The 15913-nt window shown below is 52.2% G+C and overlaps 5 protein-coding genes across 5 annotated transcripts; 1 reads left to right on the top strand and 4 right to left on the bottom strand.

The window, feature by feature from the left end:
• Window positions 1-172: 172 nt before the first annotated feature.
• Window positions 173-2497, bottom strand: UHO2_00480 (uncharacterized protein; the record flags this gene model as incomplete). Its single annotated transcript, XM_041557100.1, has 1 exon — window positions 173-2497. One exon carries the CDS (start codon window positions 2495-2497, stop codon window positions 173-175), a length of 2325 nt encoding a protein of 774 aa, XP_041413034.1.
• Window positions 2498-3397: 900 nt separating this feature from the next.
• Window positions 3398-5878, top strand: UHO2_00479 (uncharacterized protein; the record flags this gene model as incomplete). Its single annotated transcript, XM_041557099.1, has 1 exon — window positions 3398-5878. One exon carries the CDS (start codon window positions 3398-3400, stop codon window positions 5876-5878), a length of 2481 nt encoding a protein of 826 aa, XP_041413033.1.
• Window positions 5879-6196: 318 nt separating this feature from the next.
• Window positions 6197-7150, bottom strand: UHO2_00478 (uncharacterized protein; the record flags this gene model as incomplete). Its single annotated transcript, XM_041557098.1, has 1 exon — window positions 6197-7150. The coding sequence occupies one exon, from the start codon at window positions 7148-7150 to the stop codon at window positions 6197-6199; it is 954 nt and encodes a 317-aa protein (XP_041413032.1).
• A 971-nt stretch (window positions 7151-8121) lies between these two features.
• Window positions 8122-9089, bottom strand: UHO2_00477 (uncharacterized protein; the record flags this gene model as incomplete). The annotated part of the gene is made up of 5 exons (XM_041557097.1): window positions 8122-8272; window positions 8381-8465; window positions 8547-8739; window positions 8810-8923; window positions 9054-9089. 5 exons carry the CDS (start codon window positions 9087-9089, stop codon window positions 8122-8124), a joined length of 579 nt encoding a protein of 192 aa, XP_041413031.1.
• A 725-nt stretch (window positions 9090-9814) lies between these two features.
• Window positions 9815-14755, bottom strand: UHO2_00476 (uncharacterized protein; the record flags this gene model as incomplete). Its single annotated transcript, XM_041557096.1, has 1 exon — window positions 9815-14755. One exon carries the CDS (start codon window positions 14753-14755, stop codon window positions 9815-9817), a length of 4941 nt encoding a protein of 1646 aa, XP_041413030.1.
• Window positions 14756-15913: the final 1158 nt, after the last annotated feature.

Genomic DNA, 15913 nt, shown 5'->3' with positions numbered 1-15913 from the left:
GATGTCAATCCGAGTGCGACGGTACTCTAAGTTCATATCCTGCAGCAGGTGGCTGAAGTGCAATGCAGTCTGTAATGAGTGCAGATGTCCAAAATGACTAGAAGTACAAGATTTCGTGTTGAGAGTTGCGATGACTCTTTGCAGAACTATCAAACCTAGGTAACGAACGTAGCTACTCATTATCCAACTGCCCATCAAGTTCGTTCGCCAAATCATCCAAAAACGAATCACCACCATCTTCGTCATCCTCTTCCTCTCCCTCCCCCTGCCCCTCCGCCGATCTTTGCTTCTTCTGCAACCCATCTTCCCCTTCTCCATCTCCCCTCCCTCTCTTCTTACTCCCGACGCTATCTGAAAGCCCAACTATCGGTTCATCCCCATCGTTGATCTCCCGCAAGTCCCCATCGGTAGCTAGCATAGATGGAGAGGGGGAAGAAGTATTACTAGCCGTAGTAGCAGAGTCTAGATATGCATCGACTTCGTCAGCTGCAGCACCCCAATCCATATCGTTTAGTTCATTTTCAAAGAGTGCTTCTCCTTGTTCGCCTCCATCTGCATCTGCGAGAGCTTTTTCTTGCGTCGCTTTCTCCCTCTTTTGGGATTTAGCTTTCTCTTTCTCTTCCTCCTGCCGTTTCTCCTCGGCCACTCTCGCTTGAGCCCATTCGAAAGCATCTAAAATCTCATGTTCCCAGGGTAACCTATACAACGCTTCATCCTGTCTCTCCCACCTACTCGTCGAGACGTGGAACCAGCTTGGCCAGACTAACTCGACCTTCCCCGCCCTCGCCAATCTCGTTGCATTGACAACCTTGAGTGTGCCTTGTCGAGCAGCAACGACATGGGTTGTGACTCCTTCTTCTACTTCGAACGCGGGGGTGGCGCCGAATTCGCGTGCGAGAGCCCAAAGATCGGATGTCTCGGGATTGTGACCGGTGGGGATCATCGAGGAGAAGACGATGGTGCAACCAGCCAAAACCTTTGTCTTTTGTGCGGAGATGAGGTCTACGACGGATGGTTTGGTAGTTGGGGTCGGGGTTTGGGATTGGAGTTTGTCATAGGCAGAATACCATTCAGTGTGAATGGAGCCGAGGATGGAATAGACTCGGTCGAGTTCGGTATCGTCGTCTACTAGAACTGCGTGTGAGCGGTGTGGTGGTAGAGGTGGGGGTGGGGGGAGGGGTGGTAATGTTCGATCTGATGATGATGGGGGAGTGCTGCTTTCTGTTGCTTGTGTCTTTTCCTCTGCTGTTGTTTGCGCTGCTACCGCATCGCTGCTTTCTGCCTCTGTTGAACTTTCACCAGCCGGTGTCGCACTACCGCTCCCATTCGGCGTAGCTGTGCCAGACCGTGATGCAGACCCATTTGTTTTACCTAGTTTCTCATCCAAGGCCTCTTGCATCTTTGCTAATGGTCTTGCTTCTCGCTGTTCCGCCAATTTGCTTTGCAACTTTTCGGTTTGTGCCGCAAATTGCAACGCCGTTGCGCGGACTTGTGCTACTTCCTCCTCCGTTTTGCCTTCTTCCCTCGCCTTCTGAAGCGCTTCTTCTATCGTAGTATCAGATGTTGCGGTAGTACTAGCGCTGCTCGCTGCATCTGTATCCGATTTCGCAGAGGGAGAGGAAGCTGCGCTCGACGCATCATCCAGCTTGCTCGCCGAGGTAGAAGCAACTCCTGCCCCCACTGCTACTCCTGCTGCTGCTGCATCCGGTACTGCACCGGGCGGAGCCGGCGTTGGAGGCAAAAATGTAGCATTAATATCCCCAATGCCCACAAAAAACTCATACGGCACTACCGGCAACAAATTCGGACTCCTACTCCAAACATCCTCTCTATCATCAATGATCACCACCATACTATGATCCACGGGGAACAACCTATTCAAACTCTTCCTCACCAAACTTCCATTTTCATCCCTCGACAAGATCCTATTCCCAAAAATACTTGCATCGGGATCGATCAGCTTGCACACGCAATTCGCGTACGACCTCGTTCCCATCGTATACACATGCAACTGGTACTTCTCTGATAGTTTCTTGACTATTTCGGGCACTCCAGGTCGCGGTTTGACGTAGTACCAACACGCTCGTGATGCTTTTAGTGCTGCTGCGGAGTCTTTGGGAGCGGAGTCGTCGTCGTCATCTTTGATCTCTTCTCCGTCGATACCGAGACGGAACTTGCCGACGGACTTGAGCGCTTCGTAATTGGGATTGGATTCGTCTTTCATCCATTCACCAACGGTGGGGTCGACGGTTGCGTGAATTACGGTTTGGTCGAGATCGACGATGAGTGCAAGTTTGCGTTGGGAGAGGAGATGGGAGGTGGTTTCGGAGTCAAGGCGTTGTGCTTCTTCGGCAGAGACTTTGACGGCGGCGTGGGAGTGCATGACGGAGAGAGAGGCGGATTCTTCGGATTCAGTGTCGACAGGTTGGCCGCAGAGGGCACACATGCCAAAGAGTTGCACTGGGTGCTTGCATTCTGCTGCGTCTGCTTGGGACATTGTTGCAGGAGGAGGAGGAGCCCTTAGGATGGAGGGCGGTGGTAGGGAAGGAAGAAGCTGCAGACCACGTGAGGTCGGGTAAGACAAGGGTTATTACCGGAGGTGTAACGTGAATGCCTCGCGGTTGTAGGAAGTCGGTGCAGATAGTCGAGACATGGATGTCTGCCTAGGTTTGCGTGTTGTTGAGCGCGTCGATGCGAGTCGTTGAGGTCAGATGCAGGGCTCTTGGCCGGGTCGGGGCCTTTACGGCTGCTGCGTCTTTGTTCGGATGGTGCTGAGGATAGATGGATGGTAGCTCGGTGTGGATGGTGAAGAAACGCGGGGGGGAGCAAACTAGAACGCGAATGAGGTTGCGTCTGTGCGTAGTGGAGTCCAAAAAGCAAAAAGGGATTTGCCGGATGCTCGGACAATTTTCGTGGTTGGCCTGCCTCCTCTTTTTATCCTCAAGCTTCCGGCTTTCTTTTTGTTTTCTGGACATTGCATGTCTCGGCGCGTTGTCTTTGCTTTGCAAGCTAAGCTCTGTTGTGTGTGCCGAGAGTCGTGTGGCTGTCGTGTCCAAGTGAACAGTCAGCCTAAAACAAAACACCCGTCGCAGCACGTCGCGTGGAGAGCGAAAAAAGGCTGAAAATCGCTCCAAACGGTCGAGCCACTTTTCTCACAGCCGAAGGGTCCATCCGAGGCTGTTAGAGCGACCTTTACTTTGCCGACAGTTTTCGAAGCAAGTGACAAGTGGAGGTGTTGGTGTCAATTTTTTTTTTTTTTTTTTTTTTTTTTTTGGTCGAAGCGAGAAGAAGAAGATTGGCCGCTGCCCGCTGCCCGCTGCCCGCTGCCCGCACGACTTCGATACATCACTCGAGACCATACACACACCTCCCACGCACTGCAAGTAGAGGCATCAGGATGGTCAAGAAGCCATCGAAAGCGCAAAAAGCCAAGCTGCGCAAGGGAGGTGGAGGCGCTAGCACCGAAAGCATCAAAGCTCGGGGCGGCAAAGGTGGCCGTGGTCGTGGACGAGGCGGTGCTGCTACTACGGGCGGAGGTCGACTAGGTCGCTCAGCTCTCCTCCCACCAGATCAGCAAGCAGCATTCGAATCACGTCGTCGTATCGTACAACTGGAAGAATCCGCCTTCTCCAAGCTCTCCCCTCCCGTACTCGAACGACTCAACATCTTAGCATCGTACGCTGACCTACGCCGACCTATCCCAGACGAGCTCACTCACTTTGACTACTCTAGATTTGGTCGCGCTCGAGCAGAGAACCATCAACGGACCGTTGATCAGGAACCATGTAAAAAGGATGAACAAGAGTTGCATCCCCTCGCAGGCTGGCTCAACACTTCTTGGACGGGCACGGCGAAAGATGCCATCTCGTCAGACGAAAGCGATGGAGAGGATCAAGGGGAAGAAGATCCAGGAGTAACAGGTATCGAAGGAACTGGCGAGCTACGACTACCTAAACGACCCAAATGGCGCTCAGATATGGACACGAAAACCATCCATGCTCAAGAAACCCAAGTCTTTCGACAATGGCTTCGCAAGACAGACGCTGTGGTCGAAAGAGCGTTCTTCGCCTCTTCACCTCTCTTTGCTGGCTTAAACTCTCACACTCGATCTCAGGACAAAGCTGCATTCCCTTCCTCCTCCGCTACGCCCACACCAGGCATGGGCGGGAGTAGGATGGTCTCCAACATCACCTCCCAGGACGCCATCGCTCAACTCCTCACCCACCGTCCCCTCCCCGGAACCTCCGTCATCGGCAGCTTATACGAGCGCAATATCGAAGTCCATCGTCAACTATGGCGTGTATGCGAACGCTCCGACCTCGTCTGCGTCCTTGCTGATGCCCGATGCCCGCTTCTCCATCTCCCACCCAGTCTGATTGGTTTCTTGGAGCGCTACATGCGGTTGAAAGTCGTCATTGTCCTTACCAAAGCAGATATCGTACCGAAGAATATCGTTGAACAATGGAAGAAGTATCTCAAAGAGCTGTATCCGAGATGGGAGGTAGTAGCTACGGAAAGCTATGCGAAGATGGAAAGGATCGAGGGACAAGGATCGAGGACTAGATTTGCGCCTTATTTGTCGCCGCATTCGAGGAAGGAGCTTTTTGCGGCGTTGAGGAAGGCGCATAAGGATTTGATTACGCCCCCGAAGGTGATTAGAGAGGATAAGGAGGGGAAGGGGAGGGAGTGGATACCGCCTTGTGCGACTGATACGGATTGGGAGGGTGTTGAGAGGCGAGTTCAGATGCATACTGAAGGGCTCGACTCCGACACGGAGGAGCAAGCCACCGATGCCCCTGTACAGGCGCTTGATGAGGATGCGCCGAACACAACAGAACCATCAAAGAAGGAAGGTGGTGAAGGGAAGGAAACACGCGCACACCTCCCCTACCTAACAATCGGACTCATGGGTCAGCCCAACGTCGGCAAATCTTCCCTCCTCAACGCTCTATTCGGTTCCAAAGTAGTTCGTGCTTCCAAGACTCCCGGCAAAACAAAGCACTTCCAAACGTACTTCCTCGTCCCTCTTCCCTCCCCCAACTCCTCTTCGTCCCCCTCTAACCTCAACACGCCAAAAGAAAAGGCTGTGGGTGAAGAAACTCATCGAGGTCAAATCCGACTCTGCGACTCCCCCGGCTTAGTCTTCCCCTCGCTTATTGGAATGGAGATGCAAGTCATGGGCGCAATCCTTGCTATTTCGCAAGTGCAGGCTATTACGAGTTGTATCCGTTTCGTTGCCGAACATATTCCGTTGGAGAAAGTGCTTCAGCTCGAACATCCACCCGACGATGATAATGAAGGAGGGACAGGGGAAGAGGAGGGGGAGAAAGTGTGGACAGGAGTAAAGATTTTGGAGGCGGTGGCGAGAAGGTACGGTTACAGAACGGCAAAAGCCAATCGATGGGATGTCAACAGAGCGGGGAATTTGGTGATGAGAGCGGTGGCTGAGGGAAGGATTAAGTGGGCGTTTAGACCGCCTTCGTCTGACAGACGGAGCGGAGAGGGGATCTGGTTTCCTGACTTTGACCGGGATGCAGCTAGGGGTGCAGATGGTGCAGGGGAGGACTTGCTCACTGCTCCGAACACCGACGATGACGATCAGGGTGAAGATGTGGACGAGAAGAAAGACGAAGGGGAAGAAGAGAGCGAGGATCAGGACGACCCAGAAGCAATCGCACGTAAGGTTAGATTCGATTTCGGTTCGATAGAAGAGGACGATGATGAGGAAGACGATGATGCTGGAGGATTCGGTGGTAGCACAAATTCATTGTTCAGCGCACTTGCTGTTGAGGATGGAGGTGACGATGACGAGGAGGATTCAGATGAGGAGGATGATGAGGACGAAGAGGAAGAGGAAGAGGAAGAAGAGGACGAATAGGAGCATTCAAACACCTCACTCAGCATACAAACATACTCACGCACGCAATCTGATACCCACTTGCATTTCTCACCATGAACACTTGTTTCTCATGCTTGATTGTCTTGACACTCTCTTCGCGGTTCTGGCTCGGCAGCGTCGAACACATTCAAGCACCGGCAGTCACACAGTTCTGTGCACAGCGACCTCATACAGTTCTGCCAGCTTCCACAATGCTTTGCTTTATCGTCTATTGCCAACGATTCCATTGCTACATCAATAATCTACGATCTGCCCTGATCAAGCAGTCGATGAAGAGCCCTACTAGATAGCTTCTGTCTATTCGCGAGCGAACCAAGGATGCAAAAACCGCAAGTTCTCCTTCGCCTTCTCCGGAATCACATTTGACTTGGTCATAATGCTCCACTTCATCGAATCCTTAATCACCTTCACTGCCTCCTTATCATCCTCATCGACCTCCTTTGCAATTTTATCCAACAAAGTTGTCGTGACGACATTACTAGCATCCACATTCGCCTTCAAGCTTTCCAATACTTCCGTTACGTTGACCGCGGCACTAGAAGGCCTCCAAGCGTCGTAGTCAGTCGCAGTGGCGATCAGAACGTAGCTGATCTCAGCTTCTCTAGCGAGCTTAGCTTCGGGGAGGACCGACATGTTGATGATATCTCCGCCCCATGCTCGGTACATGAGAGACTCGGCGCGGGTGGAGAATTGAGGCCCTTCCATGCAGACTACTGTCTTTCCTGTGTGAGTTTTGACGTTGGGTGAGTGGGATGCAAGGGTGGATTTGACAGTTTCGTAAACGATAGGGCGGAGAATTTCGCAGAAGGGGTCACCGAATCCTGCATGAGCAACTACTTTCTCTTCTTCGCCAAAGCCGAAGAAGCTCGCCCGTCGAATGCCTTTGGTTCGGTCAATGATTTGGGACGGAATGACGAAGTCTTTGGGTGCAATCTCTTCGCGCAGAGAGCCGACAGCACTGAAAGCCAAGATGGTTTTGACACCGAGGTGTTTGAGAGTGGCAATGTTGGCGAGGTTAGGGACGTTGGAAGGCAAGATCGCGTGTTCGCGACCATGACGAGCGAGGAAGGCGATGTGATTACCGGCCGTAGTCTTGGCGATAGTAATGGGCGAGGACGGGGAACCCCAAGGGGTGGTGACGTTGATTTCGGCAAGGGGTGAGATCGAATCGAGCTTGTAGAGACCAGAACCGCCAATGACACCGATGCGGATGGCGGGACCGTCCCATGACGTGAGGGATGGGATTGACATCCTGCGATATAGTGTACGCTAATGCAGCGAGCGATGCTGCGTGATGAGGATCGTCAGAGATGGTGATGGTGAAAGACGAGAAGATCGCAGGGTCGGAAGCATCAGATGTTGTAATAAAGGAATCACTCGGCGACTATGATCGGGAGATATCTGTCACATGTTCAAGCTAAAAAGCAAAACACTATACTATATTGACATGCTAGAAGTGAATGTGGCGGGAGCCTCGAGCTTCCTGCTAGACTTATATACAAATGTGTGGCACATGCCCAACAGTGGGTGTATCCTACCTAATGACAGTGTGTAGCAATGAGTGGGACATGGTTGCATCCAATCTCTGTCTTGTATTGGTTCAGCCCAATTCTCGGTCTGATTTGCCTCACCCGATCCTGATCAGACCTACTTTATCTGATTGCTGACTGAACCTGCTTTGCCCAATCCTCTACAGATCTGATCTACATTATCCCTAGATCGGACTAGATCATGCTAAAGATAAAGATCCAGTGCGACACTAAAGGATGACGCAGAGCTGATCTGATCAGAGATCAGGCAGAGCCAATCCAGTTAGATGACTGATCTGATCAGAGATTGAGCTGAGCCAATCTCAGCAGAGATTGGGTGCAACACACTCCTGCTCATTGTCATGGTAGATCATTAAGTAGGAGTACTCCCACCTTTGGCATGTGCCATTCACATGTATACAGCTTGCATGTAAACTGTCCCACAAATTTACATGTCACCATACATCACTCTAATGCTCAATAGCTATAAGTTGTATTGCCACACACATCACTCTAATGCTCAATAGCTATAAGTTGTATTGCCACACTGTCTGATATCATCTGAAAGCCCTGCTTCTTCTCTCCAAGACTGTGTAAATGATATTGACATTGACTAAGAAAATTGTGCTATGAAGAAGAGCTGATTTTTTTTTTTATTGTGGGACAGTTTATGGAGTGCTCCTCAACAACACCTTAGTACTTCATATTCCCTCCTTTGGCCTTCAGAACCACCTTGATGCAGTCTGGCATACTCTCTATTAGTGTCCTACATGTCTCTGGAGTGATTGCTGTCCATTCAGCTTCACATCTCTTGAGCAGTTCATCCCTGGACTTTGCAATCATACTATACCATGAAAGTCACATTTTGAGATGGTGCCAGAGGTGTTCAATTGGGTTTAAGTCCAGCAACTGCACTGGCCATTGCATAACCTTAATGCTATTGCTTTCCAACCATGTTGTTGTCTTCTTTGACATGTGTTTCAGGTCATTGTCTTGCTGAAATGTGATGTTGGTGTATGCATGCTGAAGCCACAAATCTGAGATTGTTTTCACAAGCTTGTCATTCAAGATATCAATGTATTGGTCTGAATTCATTGAACCCAGCACCAAGCACATACCTCCCACCCCTTCCCATGTCATACAGCCCCAGATCATGATGGAGCTGCTGCCAAACTTGACTGTTGGCCTGACAAGCTTGCTGTTGAAGCCAGCATTCTTAATCCAACAGAACTGCTTACCATCTGGTCCAAAGAAGTTGATCTTCATCTCATCAGACCATACCACATTCTTCCAATCCTCAACAGTCATGTCCTTGTGCTCATTAGCAAATTTGCAATGGGCTTTGTAATGTCTCTTGAGTAGCTTTGGTTTTTTCACTAACCTCTGTGCTTTGTAATGACAGTAATGAAGTGCTTTTCTTACTGTGGTTGGGCATGCTTTGACTTGAAACATCTCCTGCAGTGCATGACATGCTTTCCTGACCATGGAGGTTGAACTGAGCTTGAAATAGTGGTCCAGGAAGTGAACATGATGAGGCTGGAGTTTTCTTGGCCAGCCCCCCTTTGACTTTGGAACATCAGCAGAGGTGCTTTTGCTGATGCAATTCACAGTAGACTTGCTCATACCAAGTTGCTTGGCAACTGAATGGGTAGATTCCCCATTTTGGATGTGAAAGAGTGCCAATCAGTGCCTCTCTGGGGTGGTTTTTGGCATGATGGTATAGATATGATGGTGTCAGACTGGAAGCCCCACCAGATCACTCACAGTCATCTGATTGAGCTGAAACTTTCCACATCACTACTTTCGATGTGTATGAAGGTGCCCACCAAGTTACATTGCAAGTTTCATTGTAGTCAAAAGCCCACAAGGTCAGGAATGGAGTGGTGTCACTATTTGGGAGCATGCTCCATAAACTGTCCCACAATAAAAAAAAATTTGGCTCTTCTTCATAGCACAATTTTTTTTAGTCAATGTCAATATCAATTACACAGTCTTGGAGAGAAGAAGCAGGGCTTTCAGATGATATCAGACAGTGTGGCAATACAACTTATAGCTATTGAGCATTAGAGTGATGTATGGTGACATGTAAAATTATGGGACAGTTTACGTGCGTGCTGTATCATCAATTTACCCTTCAACTAAAAAAGGAAAGCTGAAATTTAGAAGAATGGGAGTCACGGGCTCGTGCACTCGCACGTCATTCGCAGGCTCGCAGCTTTTAGTTGCCGAAGAAAGCTGAGACACGTGCACTCCCTCCTGACATCTCAAGGTATTGCCGCGGAGAAGATCGATTGATAGCCTGGGCACCACATCACAATCGAATGGACGACGAGGGTATGCAACGATAAGATCATAGATAATGTGGACAAGCCTGACAGCTGCCTTGCTACACTGACGACCGTTTTTCGACCGACTCGACACCACCATTCGAAGTCCCAAACAGCACCCTCAAGTCTTCCCTCCTCTCTTCTCTCCTAGCCCCCGCTCCAATCTGCCTCTTACTCCCGACCTTCTCAGCCAACATCATCTTGCGTTTCTGCAACCGGAGCATGTTCTCCTCAATACTATGTCGCATAATATACTTCGTTGTAATGACTGGTCGTGTCTGGCCCATACGGTGTACGCGATCGAGACCTTGGTTCTCCACTGCTGGGTTCCAGTACGGGTCCATGAGGTAGGCTCGACAGGCAGAGACGAGGTTGAGGCCTGTGCCTCCTGCGCGGAGAGAGACGAGAAGGACCTCGATGGTCGGGTTGTTCTTGAAAGATTCCAATGCAGCAGAGCGGTCGGAACGCTTCATTGTACCGTCGAGTCTGGCGACACGGATGCCGGTGATCTTGAGCGACTTCTGGATTCGGTCGAGCATCTTCGTCCATTGAGAAAAGACGACGCTCTTGACTGGGTCGTACGAGTCTAGAGCATCCATGGCTTGATCCAGCTTTCCTAGCAACCCGCTCTTGGTGATAGCGGCCGGCGGCTTTTGAATGACGACCACAGGGTCCTCAACTTTGCGCACTTCTGGATCCTCGGATGTCGAAGGTTCGATGTGAACCAGTCGAGGTGCTGTGGGATCGTAGAGTGCCGAGTGAGGATTGCACTTCGAAAACGGCAGCAGGTCGGTGATGAGAGCGCGGATCTTCGTGGACAGATCCTTCCTGCCTTCGAGCGAGATATCGCCACGAATCTCCGTCGAGCCACTGCCATTATTGCGTGGCGCTTTGCGACGAGGTGTTTTAATCTTGCTGTCCTCATCACCGCTGCCCCAGTCAAAGTCGCTCTCGGGCTCATCCACACCCTCGTCGTCATACTTGTTGATCTTAGACTTCTTGTCACCCGTATCTTCGTCATCGTTCGGATCGATGAAGTCTTGGTCGCCGTCGGCGACACGCTCAGTCTGATCATCATTGATCCCCACGAAGTCGGTAGGATCCAGCTCGATGGCGTCCATAGCAAGATTCAATGAGTAACTGCACGTGGGGCAATTGCCGACATCGGAAGCTGCCACATTCGGCCAAGGAAATCCATTCAAGCGGCGGAAGCACGACGAACAGAACATGTGTTGGCATCGTGTTACTACCGGTCGTGCTGCACCTTCCCTAGGTGTTTCCAGACCGTCCCTCGACATGATAATAGAGGATGCAATGGATGCCATGCCTGGCTCGATCCTAGTGCGCTTCCTCTTGCCGTTGCGAGTTTCACCAGTGACGTCATCAAGAGCATCTACCAGCTCCTGAGTATCGTTGCCAGCTCCGCCGCGATCCGCGCTCATGGAGAGGTCGCTCTGGCATTCAGAGCAGTACGCCATCTCGCTGTCGCGGAACAGGATGAAGAGGATCGCTGCTCGCTCTCGACTGAGACCGTCCTGCTTGATGGCCTCGGAAAGGTCGGCTCCTGCACTCATGCGCTTCGCATCTTTGCCAGCATCGACCATGGAAGGGTGGTCGCAGGTCATGCGCAGGTTGAGAATCTCGTGGAGGATGGTTGCATAGTTGTTGTTAACCGTGTCACCAGCCATCATCTCCTCGAATTCTTCACGATACCGGTTGTGCAGAGCCTGGTAGCGAGCCTTCTCTGTCTCCTCGAAGTCCAGGTACTCCGTCTTGCTGAGCTTAGGCGGCAAGGTGAGCAGCTGCTTGCCGTCTGCCGTCTTAGTTGTCTTTTGTCGACGCAGAGCAAGGAACTTCATCAAGATCTGTACGTGGCCAAGGTTGGCGGGGTCGATCGGCTCGTCGTCCTTTCCTTTGGATTTGAGACCATGAGACTCCTTGTGACCGCAGAATTCGTTCCAAATGGCTCGATCGGTAAAAGGATCGAGACGAAGGAATTTGACCAGCGCAAATAGGTCGTTGATAGTGTTCTGGATGGGTGTACCAGTAAGGCAGAGCCTGCGTTGTGCTGAGAGGTTACAGACGGCTTTCGACTGCCATGTTCCAGCGCCCTTGATGATATGTGCTTCGTCCAGCACAATGCGGAACCATTCAATATGTTGCAACGGGTTGAGGGACTCCTTTGCAGCTTTGCGCTTCCGCTTCTTTCCGTTGTTCTTATCCGTCTTGCCTCGGCCAGCTTGGTCACCGATTGGGATGCCGTTTTCATTGACCATGAATACCTCATCGTCATCATCAACCGCGTGCTCGTCGTCAGAACTACCACCCTTTTTGCCTCTCTTCGGGTCCCGCACGTCATCAGTGACCCACATCGACTGGTTCGAGAATTCGGACCCGAGCGTCGAGTAGGTCGTAAGCACGATGTCATGATTTGCAATCCACTTCACGCTGTTGGATCGCGAAGAGCCGTGGTAGATGTAAACTGAAGGACGCTTCTTGCGCGCCCAGTGCTCTTTAATCTGCTCCTCCCAATTCGAAATCACTGACAAAGGGCAAACAATGAGTGTGGCGCGGGTACGACGCTCGAGATGCTTTCGACGCACGATTTCGGGATCCGTCTTCTCCTTTGCCTTCTTCTTGCCGTTGGCAGTTGTGTTCTTGGCCGCAGGAGGGGCGTTGTGAAGAGCGAGCGAGATAGGAGGCGTTACGTCGTCATCCGACAGATCAGAGAGATCAAACTTGTCGTCAAAGTTCATGTCATCGTCGAACGAGGACTCGCTGCTACGACGCTTGGCACCAGCCTTGCCTTTGCCCTTGCCGTTGCTGAAGCTTTCGACTTTCGCCTTGCTGGCACCCTCTTCATCCGAAACGCCATTCGCTTGCATCGCCTCTGCAAGATCAACACCAGCCTCTCGTGGTACCTTCGAAGCACCGAAGACCTTGGCTTCGCGCAGGGTATGCGCAATGAGGGCGAGCGTTGTGATGGTCTTGCCAAGACCCATGTCATCTGCGAGGATGGACCCCCGGCAGATGCGAGGCTGAGCCATGGTTTCGCGGTTGGTGATGAGATTGCGCCAAGCTCGGACCTTGCCGTTCATGCCTTTGCGCACCTTCCACAGCGAGATAGAGTCTTCGTCGACTTCCTCCTGCACCTTGTCCTTAGCTTTGCCCTTTTCCAATGCACTGCTTGAGGTCGATGCCTTGCTCTTACCCTCGGCCTTGACCAACTCAAACTTGGGCTCTTTCGGAGCGGAGGATGAATCGCCTCCCTCTTCCTTCTTTTGGTCTTCTTTCCGCTCGACCAGAAGCTCCGTCCATCTTCGATCCCGTTCGCGGTTCAGCAAGAAGCCCAAAGCTTGCTTCTGATGTTGAAGCAGTCTCGTCGAGATCAGCTCGGTTGGCTCGACCGCCGCAAGCTCCTCTCCGCTGCGAATGCTTGTGTAGATAGCATCGACTTGAGCCTTCTTCTCCTTTTCCGTCATCTCGCGGTTCTGCACACTTGTACCCATCCCCGCGCCACGATAGATGCCATTATACGTGTTGAGCATGTGATCATTGCGCATGCCGCCCGCAGGAGGGTTGTGCGGGTTCGTGTACTGAGGCTGCGTCGGATAATCCTCAGGATGGTATGACGGCGGGTGCTCCAACTGGATGCCCTGAGAGGCCAAGCGTTCCGAGATGAGGGGAAGATCAGGGCGACAAGCAAAGACGAGGATCTCGAGGTATTGCAGGAAATTCTGTGCTCTTCCGATAGGTACCAAACGACAGCGAGCCTCGCATCGAATCTTGTTGCTCCGAAGAAGCGGCTCCATCGAGGTAACGTATTTCTCGGCTAGAGAGCCGAAGGCTTGCTCGACATAAGGGCCTTGCGCGAAAGCCTGCTCTCGAGGCAGGTGCGGATACCTGGCGAGTGGCGGCACGAGCACGCTGACGTTGATATCAGCTCGTTGTGGAGGCATGGCGATGTAGCTCCAACCGCCTGGCAGCGTCCTGCTTGACGGAGGCAAGCTGTTCGGATCAGGCAGGTGGAGCATGACGGGCCTGTAACCTTGCTCGGTCCAGAAGCGTGATGCGTTGGGCCAATTTTCACGCGTAAAGTTTGGATCCTGAGGTGGCTCCTGCCCGGCGTTACCGGCGTAAGTTAGCGCAGGTGGCAGACCATACATGCAGAGAACGACGGCATGGATCAACCCGGCGCAGACGATGGCGTTCGACTTGACATGGTCGATCTCAAACTCCTCTGGCGCTGGCCGCTTGAGGCCGACGATAACCGGCTCGTCATCATCATCGTCGATCTCGATGGGTGCAGAAGGGCCGGGAGATGACGAGGATGCTGCATGCTCTGCCTTGGGAGCGCTCCCGCCATTTAAGAGAGCCTGTGCTGTGTGCGCTGTGGAGGGCATCGACGAGCCAGAGGCGATAGCATTGCCGTTCGATTTCGATATGACTGGCTTGTCCTTACCGTCTTCCTCATCGCTGTCGAAGGTCAGATCAATGGTCGTTTCTACGCGCGACGGTCTAGGCGCTGAAGACTGCTGTGGAGTTGGTGCAACTGCAGATGCGGCAGCTAGGGGGAAAGCTCCGGGCATCGACGGAGTGGGCACATGGACCGAACTGGCAGAGCCCGCAGTGGTTGGTGGGGCCTGCCATGAGAACCCACCGTTGGCGTCCAAAAACTGGGTTGGAACGCGAGCTCCGCTACCACCAATGATCAGCCCATTTCCGGCCGAGGTGGCGGGATTCGAGGCTGCGGGTACCGCAGCTTGAGCATGTTGGCGTGGGGACTGCCACACCGTCGGTCGTGAAGTGCTGGACGACGAGCCGCTAGAAGCGCCTGTGCCGAACCCTGGCGGAAGTTGACGCTTCTTCAGCGGAGATGCGGGAGGCTGGTCGATCGAAGACGGCCTGACGAGCGGAACAGGCTCTAGTGGTTTGGACAATAGCTCGGAAGGATCATCGATCTCTTCCAGCGTGTCGGAGCTGTTCCCGTGGTCTGACATCTTGCTTGAACACAGACGCGATCCTTCCGCTGCTTCCTAAATGTTCACTACCGTTCGTATCTACGACCAGCGCACTCGAGTGATGTAAGGGGCGACGAAGTGCTGCCAGCGTGCGTCGTGATGCTCTATCGGTGGCGGGCTTCCATGCTTCGTCCAGGTAGCGGCTCTTGTTGCTGAAGGTCCGGTCGATCGTAAGGTTGCTGATGGTCGGCAGCGGAGGCGAAGACCGAGGTAGGTGTTGAATGATGGATACTACTTCAGGGCTGCGGAGTGTGTGTCTGCGCTGAGCGCAGGCGTTGCGGAGTTCCTGATGAGATGCGGGAAGAGGTAAGGTGCTGAGCGCTGGAATACGGGTATACGGATCGGCGTGTCTATAGTAGAGAATGATTCTGAGAATCGAGTCAAAGGTATGGCGAAGCCGAAGTCGAAGCCGCTGAAAGGGAAGCGAGGGTATGATGGCGGTGGTGGTGGTGGCTGTAGTAGCAGTCGAAGGCTGAGTTGCGGATAACCAAGTCTGAAAAGAGCGACAGCAGAATGCTCGATCTCGAGTTCGTCCTTTGATCAAAGAAGGTGATTGCAACGGTTGTTTTGTGATGATGTGATATCAACGAGAGTAATGATGGAGAGGAACTCAGCCTTGGTCGTCGCCGAGGTGATGGTCAAAAGAAGAAGGAACGGAGTGTCAAGGAGTCGATTCGGAAGAAAGCTGCTGCTGCGCGTCAGTCATTTCTTCCTCCACCCACACCAAAAGTTCAACACCTCACCGCCAACGCGCGCCTTTGGACCTGACTAACAAGTCCCTTTCGTGAGCTTTTGGCATAATGCCGCGGAAGCACCTCTTCAACTCTCCTGGCCAGCTAATCCTTCTCACTGCTGGCGAAGATACCTTCGCATTTGATCATCAAGCAAGGGATAGGTCCGAGTACTTTCATGTCTCCGCCTCAGCGGAGAGGAGTGGGGTCGAAGCGGTGCGGCTGCCATATGAGGCAGGGAATTTCGGTGTAGTAATTCTCCGCGTGGTCTCAGAAATCCAGGCTTCTTGCATGCCTACCTATTTGTGGCTGAGTCAGCGAAAAAACCACTCAGCTATCTCTCCAGATCGAGCGAAAGCCAAAACAACAAAAAAGCTTTCCTATCGCCCTCATTCAGCGCTTGGGT

The sequence above is a fragment of the Ustilago hordei genome (genome assembly GCF_900519145.1).
Source record: "Ustilago hordei strain Uho2 genome assembly, contig: UHO2_contig_01, whole genome shotgun sequence".
NCBI classification, from domain to species: Eukaryota; Fungi; Basidiomycota; class Ustilaginomycetes; order Ustilaginales; family Ustilaginaceae; genus Ustilago; species Ustilago hordei.
This window is presented reverse-complemented; position numbering and strand designations above follow the sequence as displayed.